The following is a 16,676-nucleotide window of genomic DNA, read 5'->3' as shown; positions in this document are numbered from 1 at the left end:
ATTGGTAAGCATTGAACATATTGTGGGCCAGAAGAAAATCTTTGTAATATGCCATGTTATGGGTGCCTCTTGTGTGTTCCCGTACGATGAAAGTTGTGGCTGTCCACTTATGGTAGCTCGTTAACTACTGCAATTGTATCTAGTATTTCTGGTGTATTTATCAGACATTTAGTTGGAAAAATAGATAAAGTTCATTTGACTACTCGTAAAGCGGTGGACAGTACTGCACGCACCAGGCTCACAAAACCCATCCTGCAGCTACTTCAGGGAAGCAATAGCATGGTATCTTTAGTTAAATTCGGATGATATCAATTTTTATACCCTTCTTGTACGTACAGTATGTACTATAATAATGAGTATTTGCTGTTTGGTCTGTTCATCACGAAATATGCGCCACCACACATTTGTTGAATTTTGTTGATAATCAGACCCATGCAAACCTAATCAGCCCCTTATCAAACCACAACATGCCCGACATTTCTCTATTTATCACCAGCGACGCCACTTCTGGCGAGCGACGGCTTGACCCCAATCTCACCCTCGTTGAGATTACCCAGAAACTCGAATCCGTCACCGGAATCTCTCCTACATCTCAAAAGCTCACTCTCTATGGGGGACCTCAGCCCACAGTCATCTACAACCCGGACGCCTCAGACGCCTCTATTTCGGGGTCCAAGACGCTTGAGTCGTTCAACCCTCAGCATCTAGCCCGATTGCACGTGACCGACACGTCTGGAAAGATCTCCGTGGCCGAGCTGGTCGGCGGAGGGCAGGAGGATGTGGACAGCCGGTATCAGATGCCCCAGACGGAATATGAGAGCAAGTCCGACACTGTGCTGGACTGGAAGCGAAAGAACCAGCTTGGCAGATTCGATCCTAATGCCAAAGACCGTCTCGACAAAGCTGTGGTCGAAGCTGAAGAGGCCATTGAGGCCAAGGGTATTAAGCTCGGACTCCGATGTGAGATCAACGGCAGTAAACGCGGAGTGGTGCGATATATTGGCGAGATTCCCGAAATAACCGACTCTGGGGCGCCATGGATTGGCGTGGAACTGGACGAGCCTCTGGGAAAGAACGATGGAAGTGTCAAGGGCAAGAGATACTTCCAGTGCAAGGCCAAGTTTGGAAGCTTCGTCAAGCCCCAGGCCGTCGAAGTCGGAGACTTCCCTGAGGAGTTTGATGATGAAATCTAGATAGATGTATATACGAATAACAGTAGTGAAGTTTGCGGCTGAGTGGAAAGGACTCATGCGTGTATACATGCCTCAAGATACAAGTACGATGCAATGTATAGATAGTTGTACAAAGCTATACAGTACGCCCAATTGCCATTGGTTGAGTCATATTAAAAATACAGTTAGTTATAAATAGTTTCAGTCCTGAACACCCTCACCTTCTCCTGTCTCATTCACCCCATCCATCTCTGCTTGTGCAACTCTCTCCTCGTACCTCAGAAGAGTATCATGGGATCGGACATAGAAGAGTAGCGCCTCAATGGTTTCAGAAGCGTTCTGCAACGCAAACATGGTACCTCTAGGAATAATAAAGGGACACCCAGCCTTGATTCGAATCACCTTCTCGCCAATAGTGACATCTACAATGCCTGAAAGCACATAAAAGTGGTGCAAGTGATGGCGGGAGTTTCGTTCGGGTTTGCGGCCTCCTCCAATCAGACGAACCATGCCAGATTGAGTGAAATCTTTCTTGTCGCCAAACAACTGGGCCACAGAAAGACCTTCAGGACTGGGATCAGTGTAATCACATCCATCGTGACTATAAGCCACGGTTTCCATGTGCGTTTCAGGATCACCTTCTTCAGCGGTGTAGTTGAAAACCTCAACTTCAACTGATTTTTTCTTCTGCCAATTAGTAACGACGCCATTATTATCGTTGGTATTTTCGTTCGCATCGGCATCAGCCTCTGCAATAGCATCGTCAACATCATAGGCCTTTCTTCTCTTGCGTTTCGTTCTCTCTGCTGCCTCTTCATTATCAGGCAACCTAGTAACACTCTTGACAACAGGCACAAATCCTCCAGCTTCGCTTTTTTCCAACTTGTACTGGATTCCCTCTCCCATCCAATACCTCACCGGACGTCCTACATTTCGTTTCGGTCGATGACGTCGGAGAGAACGGGGAGGAGAAGGAAGAACACCTCTGCCATGATTCATGGTTTCGTCCACAGCAGAGTTGTATTCGTCATCATCATCATCATCATCATCATCATCCCCATCATCCTCCATTCTGTACGACTGGTCATAGTAGTCGTCGTCAGAGTCCTCCTCATAGTCCATCCTGGAGTCATCGACAGTAGAGATCTCCCGGTAGTTGATTGAGCGATCGAAATGCCTGGGAGTTGATGAAATAGAATCGTCCTCACCTAACGAGCCATTGCCACCGTTTGTAGCCACGTCGTCATCACCACCCATAGAAATGTCGTAGTCACCGCCACCAATGTCATCAGTTCCACTAAGATCAAAGTCAAGAGAATCAACAGAAGTGTTCGGCTTGTGCGTCTTAGTATCCTTAGACTTGGATGACTTGCCATTGACAAAACTTCCAGGGCCACTGTGCTTAACGATGCTAGTGAAGTCCATAGCATTCGAGTCGTTATCACTCATAGCTTCTATGGAATCATCTTCAACACGAGAAGCCGGCTTGGAAGTGACGGTTTTTGAAGACACCGTCTTGGAGGGGACCTTGAACGGCTTGAAGAGGTCGTCGTTGGCTTTGGAGAAGTCCCTGGGTTTATACTTTTCGGCAAAGCTCGGCTTTCTCTCCTTGGCTGGCTTCTTCTTAGGCTCTTTCGATTTTGCCTTAGGCTTGGGTAGAGGTTTAGGCACATCAGGAGAGCCGAAAAGGCTTCCTCTGGAGTCTCTCGAATTGGGAACGTTTGGAGAATTGAAAACATCCGCAGGTCTAACTCCCTTGATTTCATTCTTGGGGCTGGAATATCCAATACTTTCGTCATGCACATCCATATCCATGCTCATATCCATGCCCATGTCTATATCCATGCCCATATTTATTGGTTCATCCTCAGGGATATCAAACACGTCCTTTGCTCCTCCAAACTGGAATGTTCCAGGATTGAACTGGGCAGGCTTGAAGGCTGGTGTAGGAACTCCTGGCGTCGAGTCCGCAGGGGAGTCGCCATAGAGACTGTTGGCTCGAGCAGGCGTCTTGAAAACCGAGTCGGTTGCTGTGAATGGTTTTGTGCTAGAAAACGTCTTGGGTACAAACTTGGTGGGAGGGGCCACGTATGGGTTGTTGTATGGTGCCGGAGACATGTCTAGTGAGTCAACAGTATCATCAGGCGATGGTTGTCGCTGTTTTGGTTGTGGTGCTGGTAGTTTCTGAGCAGGCACGGGCTGAATCGACTTGATTGCCGACACTTTGGTGATCTTTGGTGCTGTAGAGGAAGACTGTGTTGCTGGTTTCGAATCGAAAGAAGAAGCCTTGGAGGATGTACTGGGTTTAGAAACCACTTTGGAAACAGGCACCGCCGATACAATTTTCAGTCTACGGGCAGATGATGGGGCTTTGAGGGTAGTTCCTCTAGCTGGTGTTGTTGTCTGTTTTGTTGTCTGTTTTGGTAACTGATTGGTAGCCCGTTGTGTCACATCGTTAAGCCCGATAGCTTGAATTTTGGTCTTTGGGGGCCGAGTAAGCGTCTGAGGAGGTAGGCTCACGTGACTCGCTTGCTCATCGTCACTGTCGTCTCGCTGTACCTTGAAATCACTCATGGCATGACTTCCCTTGAGAGGCTTTTCCTCTTCGGAGTCTTCGTCAGCCGATTCCTGGTATATATTGTCGATCTTTTCCATTCCATTTTCGTCCCGTTCTCCGGTATCCTCAACTGTTACACCAGTCCGTCGGCCGGTGAGACCGTCGCCTATCGAAAAAGGTGTCTTTCCCCGTTCTCGTTTCAACATGTTGTGTTGTTATGGAGATATCGAGTAAGACGCGTCGTGATGTTGGAGTGCAGATTAAGATTGCGCTAGCTAACTGGAGGCAGACTTCGTGTTTGATAGTATATAAAGTGCGTAGGAAGAGTTCTGAGGAGAAACAGAAGCAACAGTGAGAAATTGGAAGCCTGACTAAACGCATATCTGGCGTCATCATACAATATATAAAATATCACACCAAGCACATGTGACTGTAAGATTTTCTTCACATCAACTGTAATGGAATTAAAGTTGTAGTATTCACGATAGTGGGACGTGGAACAGTTCGTGTCAGTCAAATCTGGCACTCTACTGTAGTGAGGCCTTCTGTCATATTATATACAGTATAAGTGCCCTTGTCCGACTTTCTTTCCAATCTACTACTTGTAGAAGGGTACATATGCGACCTAAACATTTATCCGCCTCAAAGTTTGGTGGTTGGCGAACTACAAGTATAAGTCAGTACATCCAACATATCCAACAACCCCTTTGAGAAAAATTGTCTAAATTTCTCACATTGCAATAAAGAACCTATCACTTCCAAAATCATAATGTCATTTCATTACTGTCTAATATACATTCATCCGCGTCACCATTCTTATTCATCCTTGTTTGGAGCGTTTTTCTGATTTGTATAGGTTGACTTTAGTTGCAGTGGCTATGAGTTCCCGTATGTACAGTATGTACTGTACTTCGTCTACATCAACATTGACGACACCAACTCACATTTTCCAATCAACCAAACATATATCCCAATCAACAGCTCAGGCCCTGGTTTTCCTCCTTCCAATAACGTCTAGTGAAGCAGTATTGCTATGAAAACTCCACCCGTGACTCTTCAACCACATGCTGAGGGAGTTCTTGATCTTAGGAACACCGTTATGGGAATGGTTACCTGCTCCAGTAACGATATGCAACATCTTCACTGGCGCCTGCTTCTCGAAATTGATCCGCTCAACATCCCACCAAACATCAATCTTGTCGGTCACAAGAGTCATGGCTTCATTGACGGTCAGCCCATGCAAGTCGGTGAAGTAGACACTCTCAGTACGCCGCTGCTGCAGCAACCGAGCTTCAGTGCTAGCCTGTCGTCGTTTCTCTTCAAGCTCAGCAATCGCACCTCTGTAGTATCCTCTGAGAGTCGGGTTTGTCGTAGATTTGTACATGTACGACTTTCGGGTCTCTTCCAGCCGTTGGGCAAGCTCCTGGAGCTCACTGACAGTCTTTAAACGAGCAGACCGACGTCCAGAAACTTGTTGGTAACCATCAGCATCAGTAATGGGACCCCGAACCTCCTCCTCATCCACTCTGGGCGCAGGAGCAGTCAAAGCAATCGTCACCTTTTCGTTTCCAGTGCTTGTAGGAGTTTGATGCGTAATCACATGAGCAGTAGTGGCCTCAGCAATCGGTCTGGACTCTGTAGTCTCGCTTCCACCGAACCGGAAACTGAACATGTCGTTCCATTTGTCATCATAGGCAGCAATAATGCCAGCTGCCTCGCTGTACTTAGCCTCATCTCTATTGACAAACAAGTACAACCGTTCCAGATACACAAATGGCACGTTCTTGAACCGGTCAGTGCTTAAATACACGTACTCCTTGTCCTCGTCGGTCATCTCGTCAGCGTGAGCTTCGGCTAAGATTGCAATGATGGTCTTGGCGATGCTAACATTTGATGCATAGTAGTACTTTGCTACCTTCTGTTTAGGAAGATCCAGAAGCGAAGAGATCCTCTCAATTTCACCATTGAACATCTTCCAGCATTGAGAGTCGCCCGGATCATCATACTCGCCATTGTCATCCCAGTAAGGAACTCGTCTGAGAGGGGTAAGTTGTACCAGGGCAGCACCTCGTTTCACACGATTCGAATCTCCCTGGGCACGTGATCTGAGTTTCCGTTTGTTGTTTGTTACCATAGTAAGCACCTCCACATTTGCTCCAAACTGCTCTGGAGCCACCTCCTTCAAAGTGTCGTAGTTTAGGAAGTATTCCAACAGATCCTCCACTGACGCGTCTCTAAACTTTTTCATCCTGAGTTTGATCTTGATAGCTGGTACGTGAGGGAACATGCGTCGAATCGTCATGTACGTATCCAGATCGAGATCGGTGTCTTCGATCTCCTTGCGAAGCGACTGGGTCTGTGTTTCCTCCTGTCTCATACGATCATGGTCCCCATGGTAATTTTCAATCAGTTGCAGTCTCTGGGCCTCCTTGTAGTCGTCCACCGACGTCTGAGCAGTGGTGTTCCCCGTGGAGTCGGTTCCGTCGTGGGAAAGAAAGTCCGTAGAATCTTCACAGACCTGGTCTGCTCCTGCTGACTCATTGTTGAGAGGCTCTAACATCGACTCGGCCTCCTCAACTGAAGCGCAGTCCAGAGCAATAGCTGTAATGAGCGAGGAATCCAAGTTAGAGAACTTGGAGACAAGCGAATCGATTTCTTCTTGCAGCATTATCTGTCATTGGGTGTCGTACGAGTAGTGTCCTGGTTGAGGTGTTTGGTGTTTATGCGATTGGCAATTTATCGCCATTAGACTGCTTTATGCGGGCGGGAAGTTTAAAGTAATAATCGGGGGTATTTTTGAGATTGACAATAATTGAAAATTGGAAATAAACTGAGACTAATTTAGATGCAACTTCCAACATAATTTTCACCCAGAAGCTCCCATATTTCTTTCTGAAGAACCAGATAATATCGACTAAATGACTGTAATACGTAACGCTGATAAGAACTTGGAGTACACAGTGCAGAGACCTTACTGTTGGAAGTGGTACAATAGACCATACATTCACAAATACTGTGATTACGACGAAAATAGCTATCGTTAATGTTTGTCTATGAACTGTTTATTCTTGTGAGATTACAGTACATTGACGTTGAACTCATTGTATAGCATACTGTACTGTATGTATGGTACTTACGAGTACATACGATGTTCCTGTTACGATGTTCCTGTTTCATCCCATCTCGAGCTCAAAAACTGCTGACTAATGAAGAATTCGTAATGAAGAGAAACCAATGTTCTATATGACTTTGCCGCTAGCATCGAACTTTCCTTTCTTCCAGTGAGTCTGTCTAGAAGTGCTTATAGTAACTCGTAGATGTACTGTTAGGGTAGCTACTTGCTCATTGTATCTACAGTGTTGACTTTGACCCAACTAAGCTAAGCTCAAGTAAAAATCTCCAGCGTTCCCATGATGTATAATTACTTCAATAATAGTTGGATTCGTTCCATTCAAGCTATGGGTAACATGCCTAAAGTGTATGTGGAACCAACTATTCATTTCTGCACCCTCTACTGACGTCGATGTACCGCTTTCATCACCCCTTTGATTCTCCAAGTCCACCTCCAACCTTAATTGCATCAGCATCACCATGTTGTGCATCGGTTCACATATACCAGCCATAAGTACCACCTCCCATCCGCTCTCTTCTATCAACCCACAACACACTCTCCCACTTCGTCCAGCATGTCGTGGATGAACAGTGGCGGAGGTATTCCATTTGGAGCCCCAAACGGGTTTCCTCAGAGTAACGGAAACGGAGCCGCAAATCCGTTCCAGTCCCTGCAGCAACAGAATCAGACACAGAACCAGACCCCGGCGTTTGGTGCACCAACAGCATCGCCGTCTTCGTTTGGACAATCGAGCTTTGGTCAAGTACAACCCGCCGCACCGGCTTCTAACCCGTTTAGTCGGCCTAACAACAACACCACTACTCAATCTACGGGAGGTTTTGCATTTTCCGCTCCATCGACAGCGTTTTTAAACACAACCCATTTCCAGAATGGACCGCAGACCCAGCCGGAAAATTCACAGCCTGCACAGATTTCGGCGTTTGGCCAGAATAAGGCATTTTCTCAGGTTAATCATTTCCAACAACCCAAGCTTGCAGGAGGAAACAACAAGAAGCAACCAGGAGGAGGAACAGGAGGTAGCAAGCAAGCAAAACAACGGAAACAAAAGGCAGCATCGCCAGCACCGGCGCAAAATTACGCCAAATCGATCAGCAGCTTCGTTCACAACGCACAAGTCCAATCTTCCCAACAACAGAACCCAGCAGCTCTAGGATTCGCCAATAATGCTCGAGACAACAGCCACGCTCGAACTAAGCCCTGGATGATACCAAATCCACATATTCTCGACCCGATAGTGGTCCAGGCACATCCTTGGGACCTACAGAACCAACAAGAAGTGCAGCAGATCGAAGCTACAGGAAATGGAGACCAGGAACAGTACGAAACGTTACAACAGATGCGAGGGGTGGAAAGAACGAAAATGGAGTCCCTGAACCTCGTGGACTCGCCGGACAAGAGACGAGCTCTATCGGAAGCCATTTCGTTCGTGGGATCATGTCAACAAATGTGTCCTGCATTTGAACGAGTTCGACGACGATTTGAAAACAACGTCAAGGCTTACGAAAAGGATTCCAACGGCGTGGTGACTCCAGACCGGGCAGTAAAGGCATTTTCAAGACCTGCTGCCGGTCAGCCACCACCACTTCCATCTGACGTTCGTCCTCCTAACATTCTAGTCAACACATTGAACTACCTTGTGAATGAGATTGTGCCCCAGCTACCTGGTGCTCACCCTTTCCTATGGGACCGAACGCGATCCATTCGACAGGATTTTACTTATCAGAACTATTCAGGCCCCGAGGCTGTTTGGTGTAATGAGCAGATTGTTCGTATCCATATCTACTGCCTGCATTTCATGTCTGGACACGAATACTCAAAACAGCAGGAGTTGGAGCAGCTTAACAAGGCACTACAGTCGCTTATGGAGATGTACAAAGCTCATAGGGCACGTGATCCGCACTCTGAATGTCTCAAAAACGAAGCTGAGTTCCACGCGTACCATCTTCTGTCGCATTTGCGAGAAGCTGACGTAGTCAGGCAAATCCAGAGTCTACCTAGACACGTGTTTGACAACCAACACGTCCAAGATGCTCTCTATTTGCGTGAGATCATTCAACAGGGTAACCTTGTGGGAGGAGGAAGACGTCAGGGAGTAGGTATGCATATGGAGGATTGCCAGGCGTTGTATGCGCAGTTTTTCGACGCTCTGAAGCTGCCGCGCTTTTCGTTTTTAGTCACGTGTATGCTTGAGTCGCATTTCACACAGGTTCGACTCAGTGCATTGAGAACCATGTCTCGAGCCTTTCATTCAAAGGGCAGACCTTACAGCCTCGAGCAGCTGAGCCAGGTTTTGGGCTTTGACGACGCTGCTCAGGCACAGGAGTTTTTTGTTCATTACAAGCTCACTGTAACTAATGGAGCTGTGGACGTACCTAGCTTCAACGAGACAACTGTGGCAGGTCTTACTCCATTTGCTGATATTTGTCACGAGTGGGTGACACAGAAGGGAGGAGACTTGCGGGGTGTTTTCGGACCACCAGGAACAGCGTCTGCGACTTTCCAGGCACCCTTGGCGCCCTCTAAACCTCCTTCTGTGCCGTTTATGGCCCCAGTTAAGCCACGGGTAGTTCAAGCAGCCGCACCTGTTGCCCCGACTAAGCCTCAGGTATCTGCAGAAGAAAAGAAGAGGTGGACTCAGCAGATTACGTCCAAGCTGATTGTGGATGTCGCTTCTACCTTGAGTAAACAGATCTGTACCGCCACAATCACGCAGATTGAGCAGCAGAAGCTAGCTCAGCAGCGTCGCTTGGAGGAACAACAACGTTTGGCTGAGCAGAAACGTCTTGAGGAACAACGGCGCTTGGAGCTGCAGAGACATGCCCAGCTCGAGGCTGAGAGACGTCAGCGGGAACAGCAGGCAAGAGAGGAGCGGGCTAGACTGATTTCCACGCTCTCGGAAGAGATCTACAGAGCCTTTGTACGTGAAAACACTTACTTTGTGGTTCTGGACTCTTTTGCAGCAGTCAACAGTCGTCGGCTCACTCTCTCCAGAGCTCTGACTCAGGTGCAGAAAACTGCATTCAGTTCGTGGCAAAGGAAAATGGAGCTTGTGCGACGTCAACAGGAGTATAATCACGTGATGCGGAACCTTGGCAAGCGAAAGATGCGTTCCAGAGTTGGATCTTGTGGTTCTTCGAGTGTCGTCGGTTCGTCTAAGCGAATCCGAACAGGCCCAAAGTCTGAAGCTGAACACATCGAGTTGCTTCAGAAAACTAAACAGGGAACCATCAAGCTGTGGAAACCACTGGAGTATGACTCTTTACTCAAGAGTTTGTCGACTGGTTTTCATAGCAATACCTGCCTTGATTCCATGCCTCAGATTATCATCTACACACCTCAATGGGACCGACTTCAGGGTAAATGGCTCCGTACCAAGTTTGATTTGTCTTGGAACGGCCAGGACACCAGTGGATACGAGCATGTGGCCAAGGCGGCCGACACTACCAGCATGATGGTGACTTCACTGGTGGAGAATGGCAACTACAAGTCCACCTTTGGCATTCTGTTCGAGTGTGGTATTGATGCGAATCATGTGACTGCCGGTGAAATACAAGCCTTTGATGAGCTTCTGGCCTACGTAGGAGCCCAGTCCTGGTACAAGTTGGCTGTTGTGGTTGTTTACTGGGGTGTTGAGGTCGACTCTCAGATAACTGAGTTGCTGTATCGTGATGAGTTGGCCTTCTTTACCATCTGTCGACCCTCGGATAAGGAGTCGCAGAACCTCGAGTCGCAGATGGACGAGCTTTGTCGTCATTTTAATGCTTCTTTGTCCGACTTGGGACAGTCTGAAGCCTCCAGGCGCCAACAGCAGCGTCGAGAGCGGCTCCAGCACATGCAAGAAATGTCTCTTGCTGCTCAACGTCACCAAAATATGCTCAAGGAGCGAAAGAAGCAGGAGGAGTTGGATAGACGATTGGGTCATTTGGTGCGAAAGTCATCTCGCACCAGCCTACAGGGTGGGTCTCCGGACGTCAGCATGCTCTCGGATGTCAGCATGTCTTCGCAGTGTCAGCCGAAATCGGCTCTAGACCCTGTAAATAAGGGAGTCCGAGATCTCAAAAGTCTGATTGCACGAGCCCAGGAGGTGAGAATGGCAAGATAATTGGATAATGTATTATATGATTAACTGGCATGTAGGCTCCCTATTGTACTTGGATATAAGTAACAACTAGGTGCGAAAATTCTTGTAGATCCTCGAACTGGACAATAATGAGGCTGTGCATTAGGTTCACGTATAGGTACAGTGTACATACTGCACTCGTACTGGTAGCTGTTATTGTAGACTATACTTATTTATCAAGTTCAGTTTAGCAGCACACATTCAGTCTCTAAAATCTACAAAATCATAAAAATGTCTAATTAATATATTAATAAATAAATACAACCGAACGTTGCACTAGTGGCCTAGTAGTAACACTAGCATCTAGATTCTAATAGTCTCCGACTTGAAGGTATTGTGCATGAGATAAGACCAGCCGTCAACCTGCGCCTGCTCGACACGCTCCAGAAGAGCATGCACCTTGGCGACCACAGGCTGAGGGTACGAGGCGGCCTGCATCATTGCCAGAATGTTGCTGGCGGTCTGCAGCTCACCATTGTAGATACAGGCTCGAATGATTGCCTCGTATGACGAAGGCTCAGCCTTGCCGTTTCGGTAGGCGGCATCAAACAGGCCAAGGGCCTTTCCAAAGTCCTGAGCAGCCCAGCCTCGGATTAACGAGTTGGTCATGTACGCGGTAAGGGGGACACCAAATCGCGACATCTGCTCCAACACCTCAGGAGTCTCGTGGCACCGCTGGTTGGCCACGTAGGACTCAATGAGTGCCTGGAAGATAGCAGTTCCAGGACGGACAGCACGGGAAGTGCAGATGTTCTTGTAGAAGGCCTTCGCGGCAGGGAAATCTTGCATGATCACGCCTCGGGCGTACAGCAGAGAGGAAAGATGGTGCTCGGTCACCTGCTGGCCACAGGCCTCGATCATGTGCAGCACTGAGTCGGCAGCAGCAATATTAATGCTGCAACAGGTGTGCAGATCGATCAGCAGCTTGAAAGTATGCGCGGTAGGCTGCACGCCCTTTTCTTGCATTCGAGCAAAGGTTCGCTTGGCGGCAGCAGCGTCACGGGCAGTGTGAATGTAGTACTGGTTCATGGTGTTGTAGGGAGCGGCTCGAGCGACGTAGCTGGGGTCCAGCTCCATCTCCTCAAACAGACGCTCGGCGTCACCCACGTTACCAGCACGGCAGCAAGCACTGATCATGGTGCCATAGGTAACGGAAGTCTTCTTGGCAGGGAACTTGTCCATGGCAGAGAAAATGTTCATGGCAGAGTCAAATCGACGCGCCTTGGACAGCTTGGACAGCACGATGTTGAACAGGAAGGTGGTGGGCTGAGTGTGGGAAACGGCCTCCTCAAACAGAGCCACGGCGTCCTGAGCCTCGTCGTGAGTGTTGGTGGGAAGGGGGACACGGTTCAGAATCAGGTGTCCGTATCCTGTGGCACAAGGATGAGAGCCCATGGCGATGAGACTCTGGTAAGCCTGAGACGCAGAGTGGCGGTCAACAGCAGCACCAGAGACAATTACTGCCCGGTGGATGGGCTTCCAGTGCTGCCAGGCTGCAGCAGAAGTGGAAGGATGGGGCACAGAATCCATTGCAGCGGCATAAGCGCCCCTGATTGTGTCCTTAGAAGAGGCACCCTCAATGACGGAGAGGAAGGCCTCGACAGAAAGAACGGAGCCTGCAGCAACAGCATCGCCAAGAGTCTTGAGAGCCTGGGGGATGGACGGAGCCTTGGATCGAGCAAAGGCGATGACCTTTCGAGAAAGAACCTGGTCAATCTCTAGAGAAGGAGGAGAGGCAGGAGGAGTGGGGATAGCCTCGGAAACCTCAACCTTAGCTTGAATTTGCTCCTGTCGCTTGGAAAATAGACCAGTCTCCATACCGAGCACATTGAGGGTGGTCTCAATGTCAGAGACAAATACCTGGTTAAACACACACGATTGGCTCATCAGAGCATCAACGATAGCTCCAAATCGGGCCTTGAGCTCGTCCACAACAGTCACGTTGGTGGTCTTCGAAGCGGTCTTGATCCACAGCATGTGCAGACAGGCAAACTGCTCCAGGCACTTCAGAGGTGTCACTGACTTCTCGAGGAGAGAAGATATGGGCGAGGGTCGAGACCAGCACATGTTAAGGAGAGAAACTAGGGAGGCAAACGAAGACTCGGAAATAGAAATGTGAGAGAAAGCGGTCACCAGAGAGGCGAGCTCTTGCGCATCAAGCTCCTTGCCCTTTCGCATCACCACGCCAAAAATGGTGTTGACAACCTCGGTGGTAACGGTCTCGGAAAATTGGGCAACCTCAAGCTGGGAACACAGGAATCGCAGAGCAAACTTGGTGTGGTGCATGTTCACGAAGAAGGCAGTAAATCGGGTCAGAGTGGAAGCATCCAGGGCAGTAGCAGTAACGTATAGCTCCTCGGCCACCTCGCTGAGAGCTTCGAGGTTGCAAGAGTTCATCATGACGTCAATGTACTCGGATCGAGCAGCCGACTGGTAGAAGGAGGATGTGGGAGGGCCGGTGAAACCCTTGTGAGAAGCGCAGTAGAGATAAACGTCATGAGCGATAGAAAGCATACCCTTCTTCAGAGTCATGTTGTAAACTTTTTGAGAAACAGCCGAGAGAAGCTTTGAAGAAGCCTCGATAGAGACAGAAACGCCATTGTCGAGCTGAAACCGCTGCACCATGGTCCAGGCTTCCTCCACCTGACCGGTTGCAGCCAGGCCCTCCACAGCAGCCGAGAAAACTGTTCGAATAAGCTCGTTATCGCCAGTGACAGACTCGCAAAACTCTCGGGCAGCAGCAGACTCGCCACACAGGTACATTCCAACAACAAACTTGGAGTATATCTTGCCAAGGTTATTGGACGAGACAGACGAGCCAAGGGTGGCCTTGAACGAGTTGTAGACAGCAGTCATGGACTCGTAGTCCTTATGAGCGGAGAAATGGTCCATCAGAGACATGTAACAGGACAGAGTGGGAGTCATGCCAACACGCTCAAGAGCCTCAACAACATGGATGACGTGTTGAGAAGGCAGAACGTGGCTACCAGACTTGAGCAAAGTCTCGTAAATACCGGCGGAGTACTTCTGCATGGTTACGGCGTTTGAGGAAAAGAAGATCTCGGCAGCCAGAATAGCAAACTCCTTGGACAGCTGTTGGGCCCGCTGCTTGTCAGTGTCGACTGCCTGCAGCGTCTCCTTGGACTGGGTGTACTTGGGAGACTTGAGCCACTTTTCCAGCTTCATGGCCTGTGTGGTGAGACACAAAATCACCTGTGTGTATGTGTCGACTGTGGGTTTGTGCTTTGTGAGCAGGTCTTGGTATAGAGACAGGACATCGGAGACTGCTTGCTCGACGCCCCCGATAGAGTCAGAGGACTTGGCCTGTTTCGACAGCGTCACGAGCTCGGAGTTGAAGTCATCTAGAGTATTGAGACGTGACTCTGAAGCAGAGGTTGGCGTGAGAACGGCCTCCGCTGTCTTAGCAAGGGGGGATGCAGGAGGGGTATCGAGAATAGCACAATCATCGACAGAAGAGATGCCAATGGGCGGGAGGAACTGGACGTCACCAGGTCGTCTGATGGGTAGAACTGGAGGCTTGACGTCGACGCTAGTCTCAGACGCCACGGACGAGCTGTCAGACATTAGTTCGGGCATCTCCAGAGTATCCACATCCACAGTGTCTTCGATGGGTGTGATTCTAGGAGAAGAGGGAGGAGTGACGCTCTTGGCCACCGTTTCGCTCACCTGTAACGATCGAAGCGACTCATACAGGGAGTTGTAGTCGGAGGAAGTGGCGTTGGTGGCCAGTCGTCGTTTTGTGAGCTGTTCGGAAGAATGCACTGTGACCACCTTCGTGGGAGGGGTCGAAGACGCGGGCTGGATACGTCTGTAGACGACCGGTGCGGGCTTGGTGAGCGTCTGACGTCGTCGCAGGTTAAGTCGCGAGTCCTCGCCTAAGCTCTCCTCGTCACTAACCAGCTGTGATGCATTATTGTGGTTGACGGTTACTGCCGAGAGACAGGCAGTGTGTGGTGGCAGCAGGTTGGCTGCACTGTGTCCGTCGTTGTTGGGGTTGTAGGAAGGTCCTGGGGGGTAACATACTAGCTGCGAGTTGTGTCTGTGGAGCGTAGAAGTGGACACAAAGAATCCGGGCTGGTTCTGCTGGTTGTGGTACGTGCTACCTGTCGACGAAAACAGGTTTCGCGCCAGGTGCGAGGTTCGGGAAAACGATTTGAACACCACTGAGTTAGTACACATTAGAGAGAGGCACGGGAACTAGACGCGGTAGGACTCGAGTGGACAACATCCGGACAGAACTTCACCAGTAGTTTGAGGTAGACTGGTAGATCTAGACTCTGATAGATCGAGGTCTCTAGCGGGAGGTCTAACATGTTCCATGCCAAATGTGTAAAACGCCTTGTTATCGTCCCCAGCAATTGAGAACACGTAACAAGGGTCCCATTATCACACATCATCACATTTCGACCTCCGTTTCCTTCTCGAACCCACGTTTTATGACTTCCTCCACATGTCCGAAAACTCCCTCATGGCCCAAATGGCGTGATTGAGACACCTGAGAGAAGAATGTGAATTCCGTCCCAAACCAACGCTGGGCCCCAAATCACGTCGCAACGGCAATACTCACTTTTTATCAAATCAACATCGAAGATGATCCTCCTATCTCCTGGCCAGCTGGTTTGTATATAAAGAGCTTGAATGGTTATGACTGAGCCGGTCTTTCCGGAGAGATTGAAACCTTAACTTTGTTTGAGTCTAGCGGGCAAACTCCGGCCAGGTCGGTGGCGAGCGGATGACTTGCAGATTTAGTGGCAAAACAGAGCTAGTGGAGCGAGGGAGCGGTGAGAGGTCGGTCAGAAAACAATTGTTTTCGCGCGTTTCAATTGGGTCAATTAGCAGCCCCTCGCGACCTGTTCCCAGCCCAGCAATACGCGGTCTAGACCCCTTTGCTCCAGCCACATTTTCGTGCATGCTTAGTTTTAGAGTTTGACAGCAACGCGGTTATTGTGGCTAAGTTATGTGGCTAGTGTATCCGGGGTGGAGGCGGATGGGAGAAATATCTGGGAGAAAAGTGTAACTTTGTGCACTTAGGGACAATTGTGGAAGCTTAAAAAGGACTTGACATAATCCAGTCCGTTTTCAACCGTTATTATAGCCTCCTCCGTTCTACCGACGTCCATATACGGTTTGTGGCGGAAGTGGCTAGTATCGTAGGGACCCTTCGGAGCAAAGGTACATGATGCAAAACAGAAGTCTATATGGTAGTGGTTAGTTCCGAAGCATTTCTCGGTCTAATGACCAGTATACGCGCGCCGCGGCGGCAATGGCAGTTATTCGGTACGTGATTGGTGCCGAACCAGTTTAAGGAGGAACTGGGCTTTTGAACGCGCGTCGAGCTCTGAGTTGAGTCTCCTCCTATTCCAAAGCCTGTACATACTGTAATTATAACGAGGTGATTTGGATCAAGAAAGAGACAAGGGAAGACCAGCAAAGTGAAAAGGTGCGCTTGTTACAGAACTGTACAAGTAGGAGTAATTACAGACGACAGAGTTTGTCTGGATCTTTTTTGTGGGTCTGCAGTCCCTACTCACAAGACGTCTATTTGGTGGTCTGGAGAATGAGAGCGCAACTATGGACTATACCAGCAAGTAGCAATGTTTCAGACATGTGAGGTGAAAGATCAGATATTCTAGACTCGAATGGAGATGTAATTAGTCATTGGAAATGACAGAT

The 16,676-nt window shown here is 48.9% G+C and overlaps 5 protein-coding genes across 5 annotated transcripts; 2 read left to right on the top strand and 3 right to left on the bottom strand.

Moving 5' to 3' along the window:
- Nucleotides 1–467: 467 nt before the first annotated feature.
- Nucleotides 468–1,193, top strand: YALI1_F35476g (uncharacterized protein; the record flags this gene model as incomplete). Its single annotated transcript, XM_505965.3, has 1 exon — nucleotides 468–1,193. The coding sequence occupies one exon, from the start codon at nucleotides 468–470 to the stop codon at nucleotides 1,191–1,193; it is 726 nt and encodes a 241-aa protein (XP_505965.3).
- A 180-nt stretch (nucleotides 1,194–1,373) lies between these two features.
- YALI1_F35441g (uncharacterized protein) lies at nucleotides 1,374–3,935 on the bottom strand (the record flags this gene model as incomplete). Its single annotated transcript, XM_505964.3, has 1 exon — nucleotides 1,374–3,935. The coding sequence occupies one exon, from the start codon at nucleotides 3,933–3,935 to the stop codon at nucleotides 1,374–1,376; it is 2,562 nt and encodes an 853-aa protein (XP_505964.3).
- Nucleotides 3,936–4,711: 776 nt separating this feature from the next.
- On the bottom strand, nucleotides 4,712–6,397 carry YALI1_F35417g (uncharacterized protein; the record flags this gene model as incomplete). The annotated part of the gene is made up of 1 exon (XM_505963.3): nucleotides 4,712–6,397. The coding sequence occupies one exon, from the start codon at nucleotides 6,395–6,397 to the stop codon at nucleotides 4,712–4,714; it is 1,686 nt and encodes a 561-aa protein (XP_505963.1).
- A 1,018-nt stretch (nucleotides 6,398–7,415) lies between these two features.
- Nucleotides 7,416–10,964, top strand: YALI1_F35406g (uncharacterized protein; the record flags this gene model as incomplete). The annotated part of the gene is made up of 1 exon (XM_505962.3): nucleotides 7,416–10,964. One exon carries the CDS (start codon nucleotides 7,416–7,418, stop codon nucleotides 10,962–10,964), a length of 3,549 nt encoding a protein of 1,182 aa, XP_505962.3.
- A 321-nt stretch (nucleotides 10,965–11,285) lies between these two features.
- YALI1_F35329g (uncharacterized protein) lies at nucleotides 11,286–15,182 on the bottom strand (the record flags this gene model as incomplete). Its single annotated transcript, XM_505961.3, has 1 exon — nucleotides 11,286–15,182. One exon carries the CDS (start codon nucleotides 15,180–15,182, stop codon nucleotides 11,286–11,288), a length of 3,897 nt encoding a protein of 1,298 aa, XP_505961.3.
- Nucleotides 15,183–16,676: the final 1,494 nt, after the last annotated feature.

Source organism: Yarrowia lipolytica, chromosome 1F (genome assembly GCF_001761485.1).
Source record: "Yarrowia lipolytica chromosome 1F, complete sequence".
NCBI classification, from domain to species: Eukaryota; Fungi; Ascomycota; class Dipodascomycetes; order Dipodascales; genus Yarrowia; species Yarrowia lipolytica.
The sequence above is the reverse complement of the archived record's forward strand: the minus strand, read 5'-3'. Positions and strand labels throughout refer to the sequence as shown.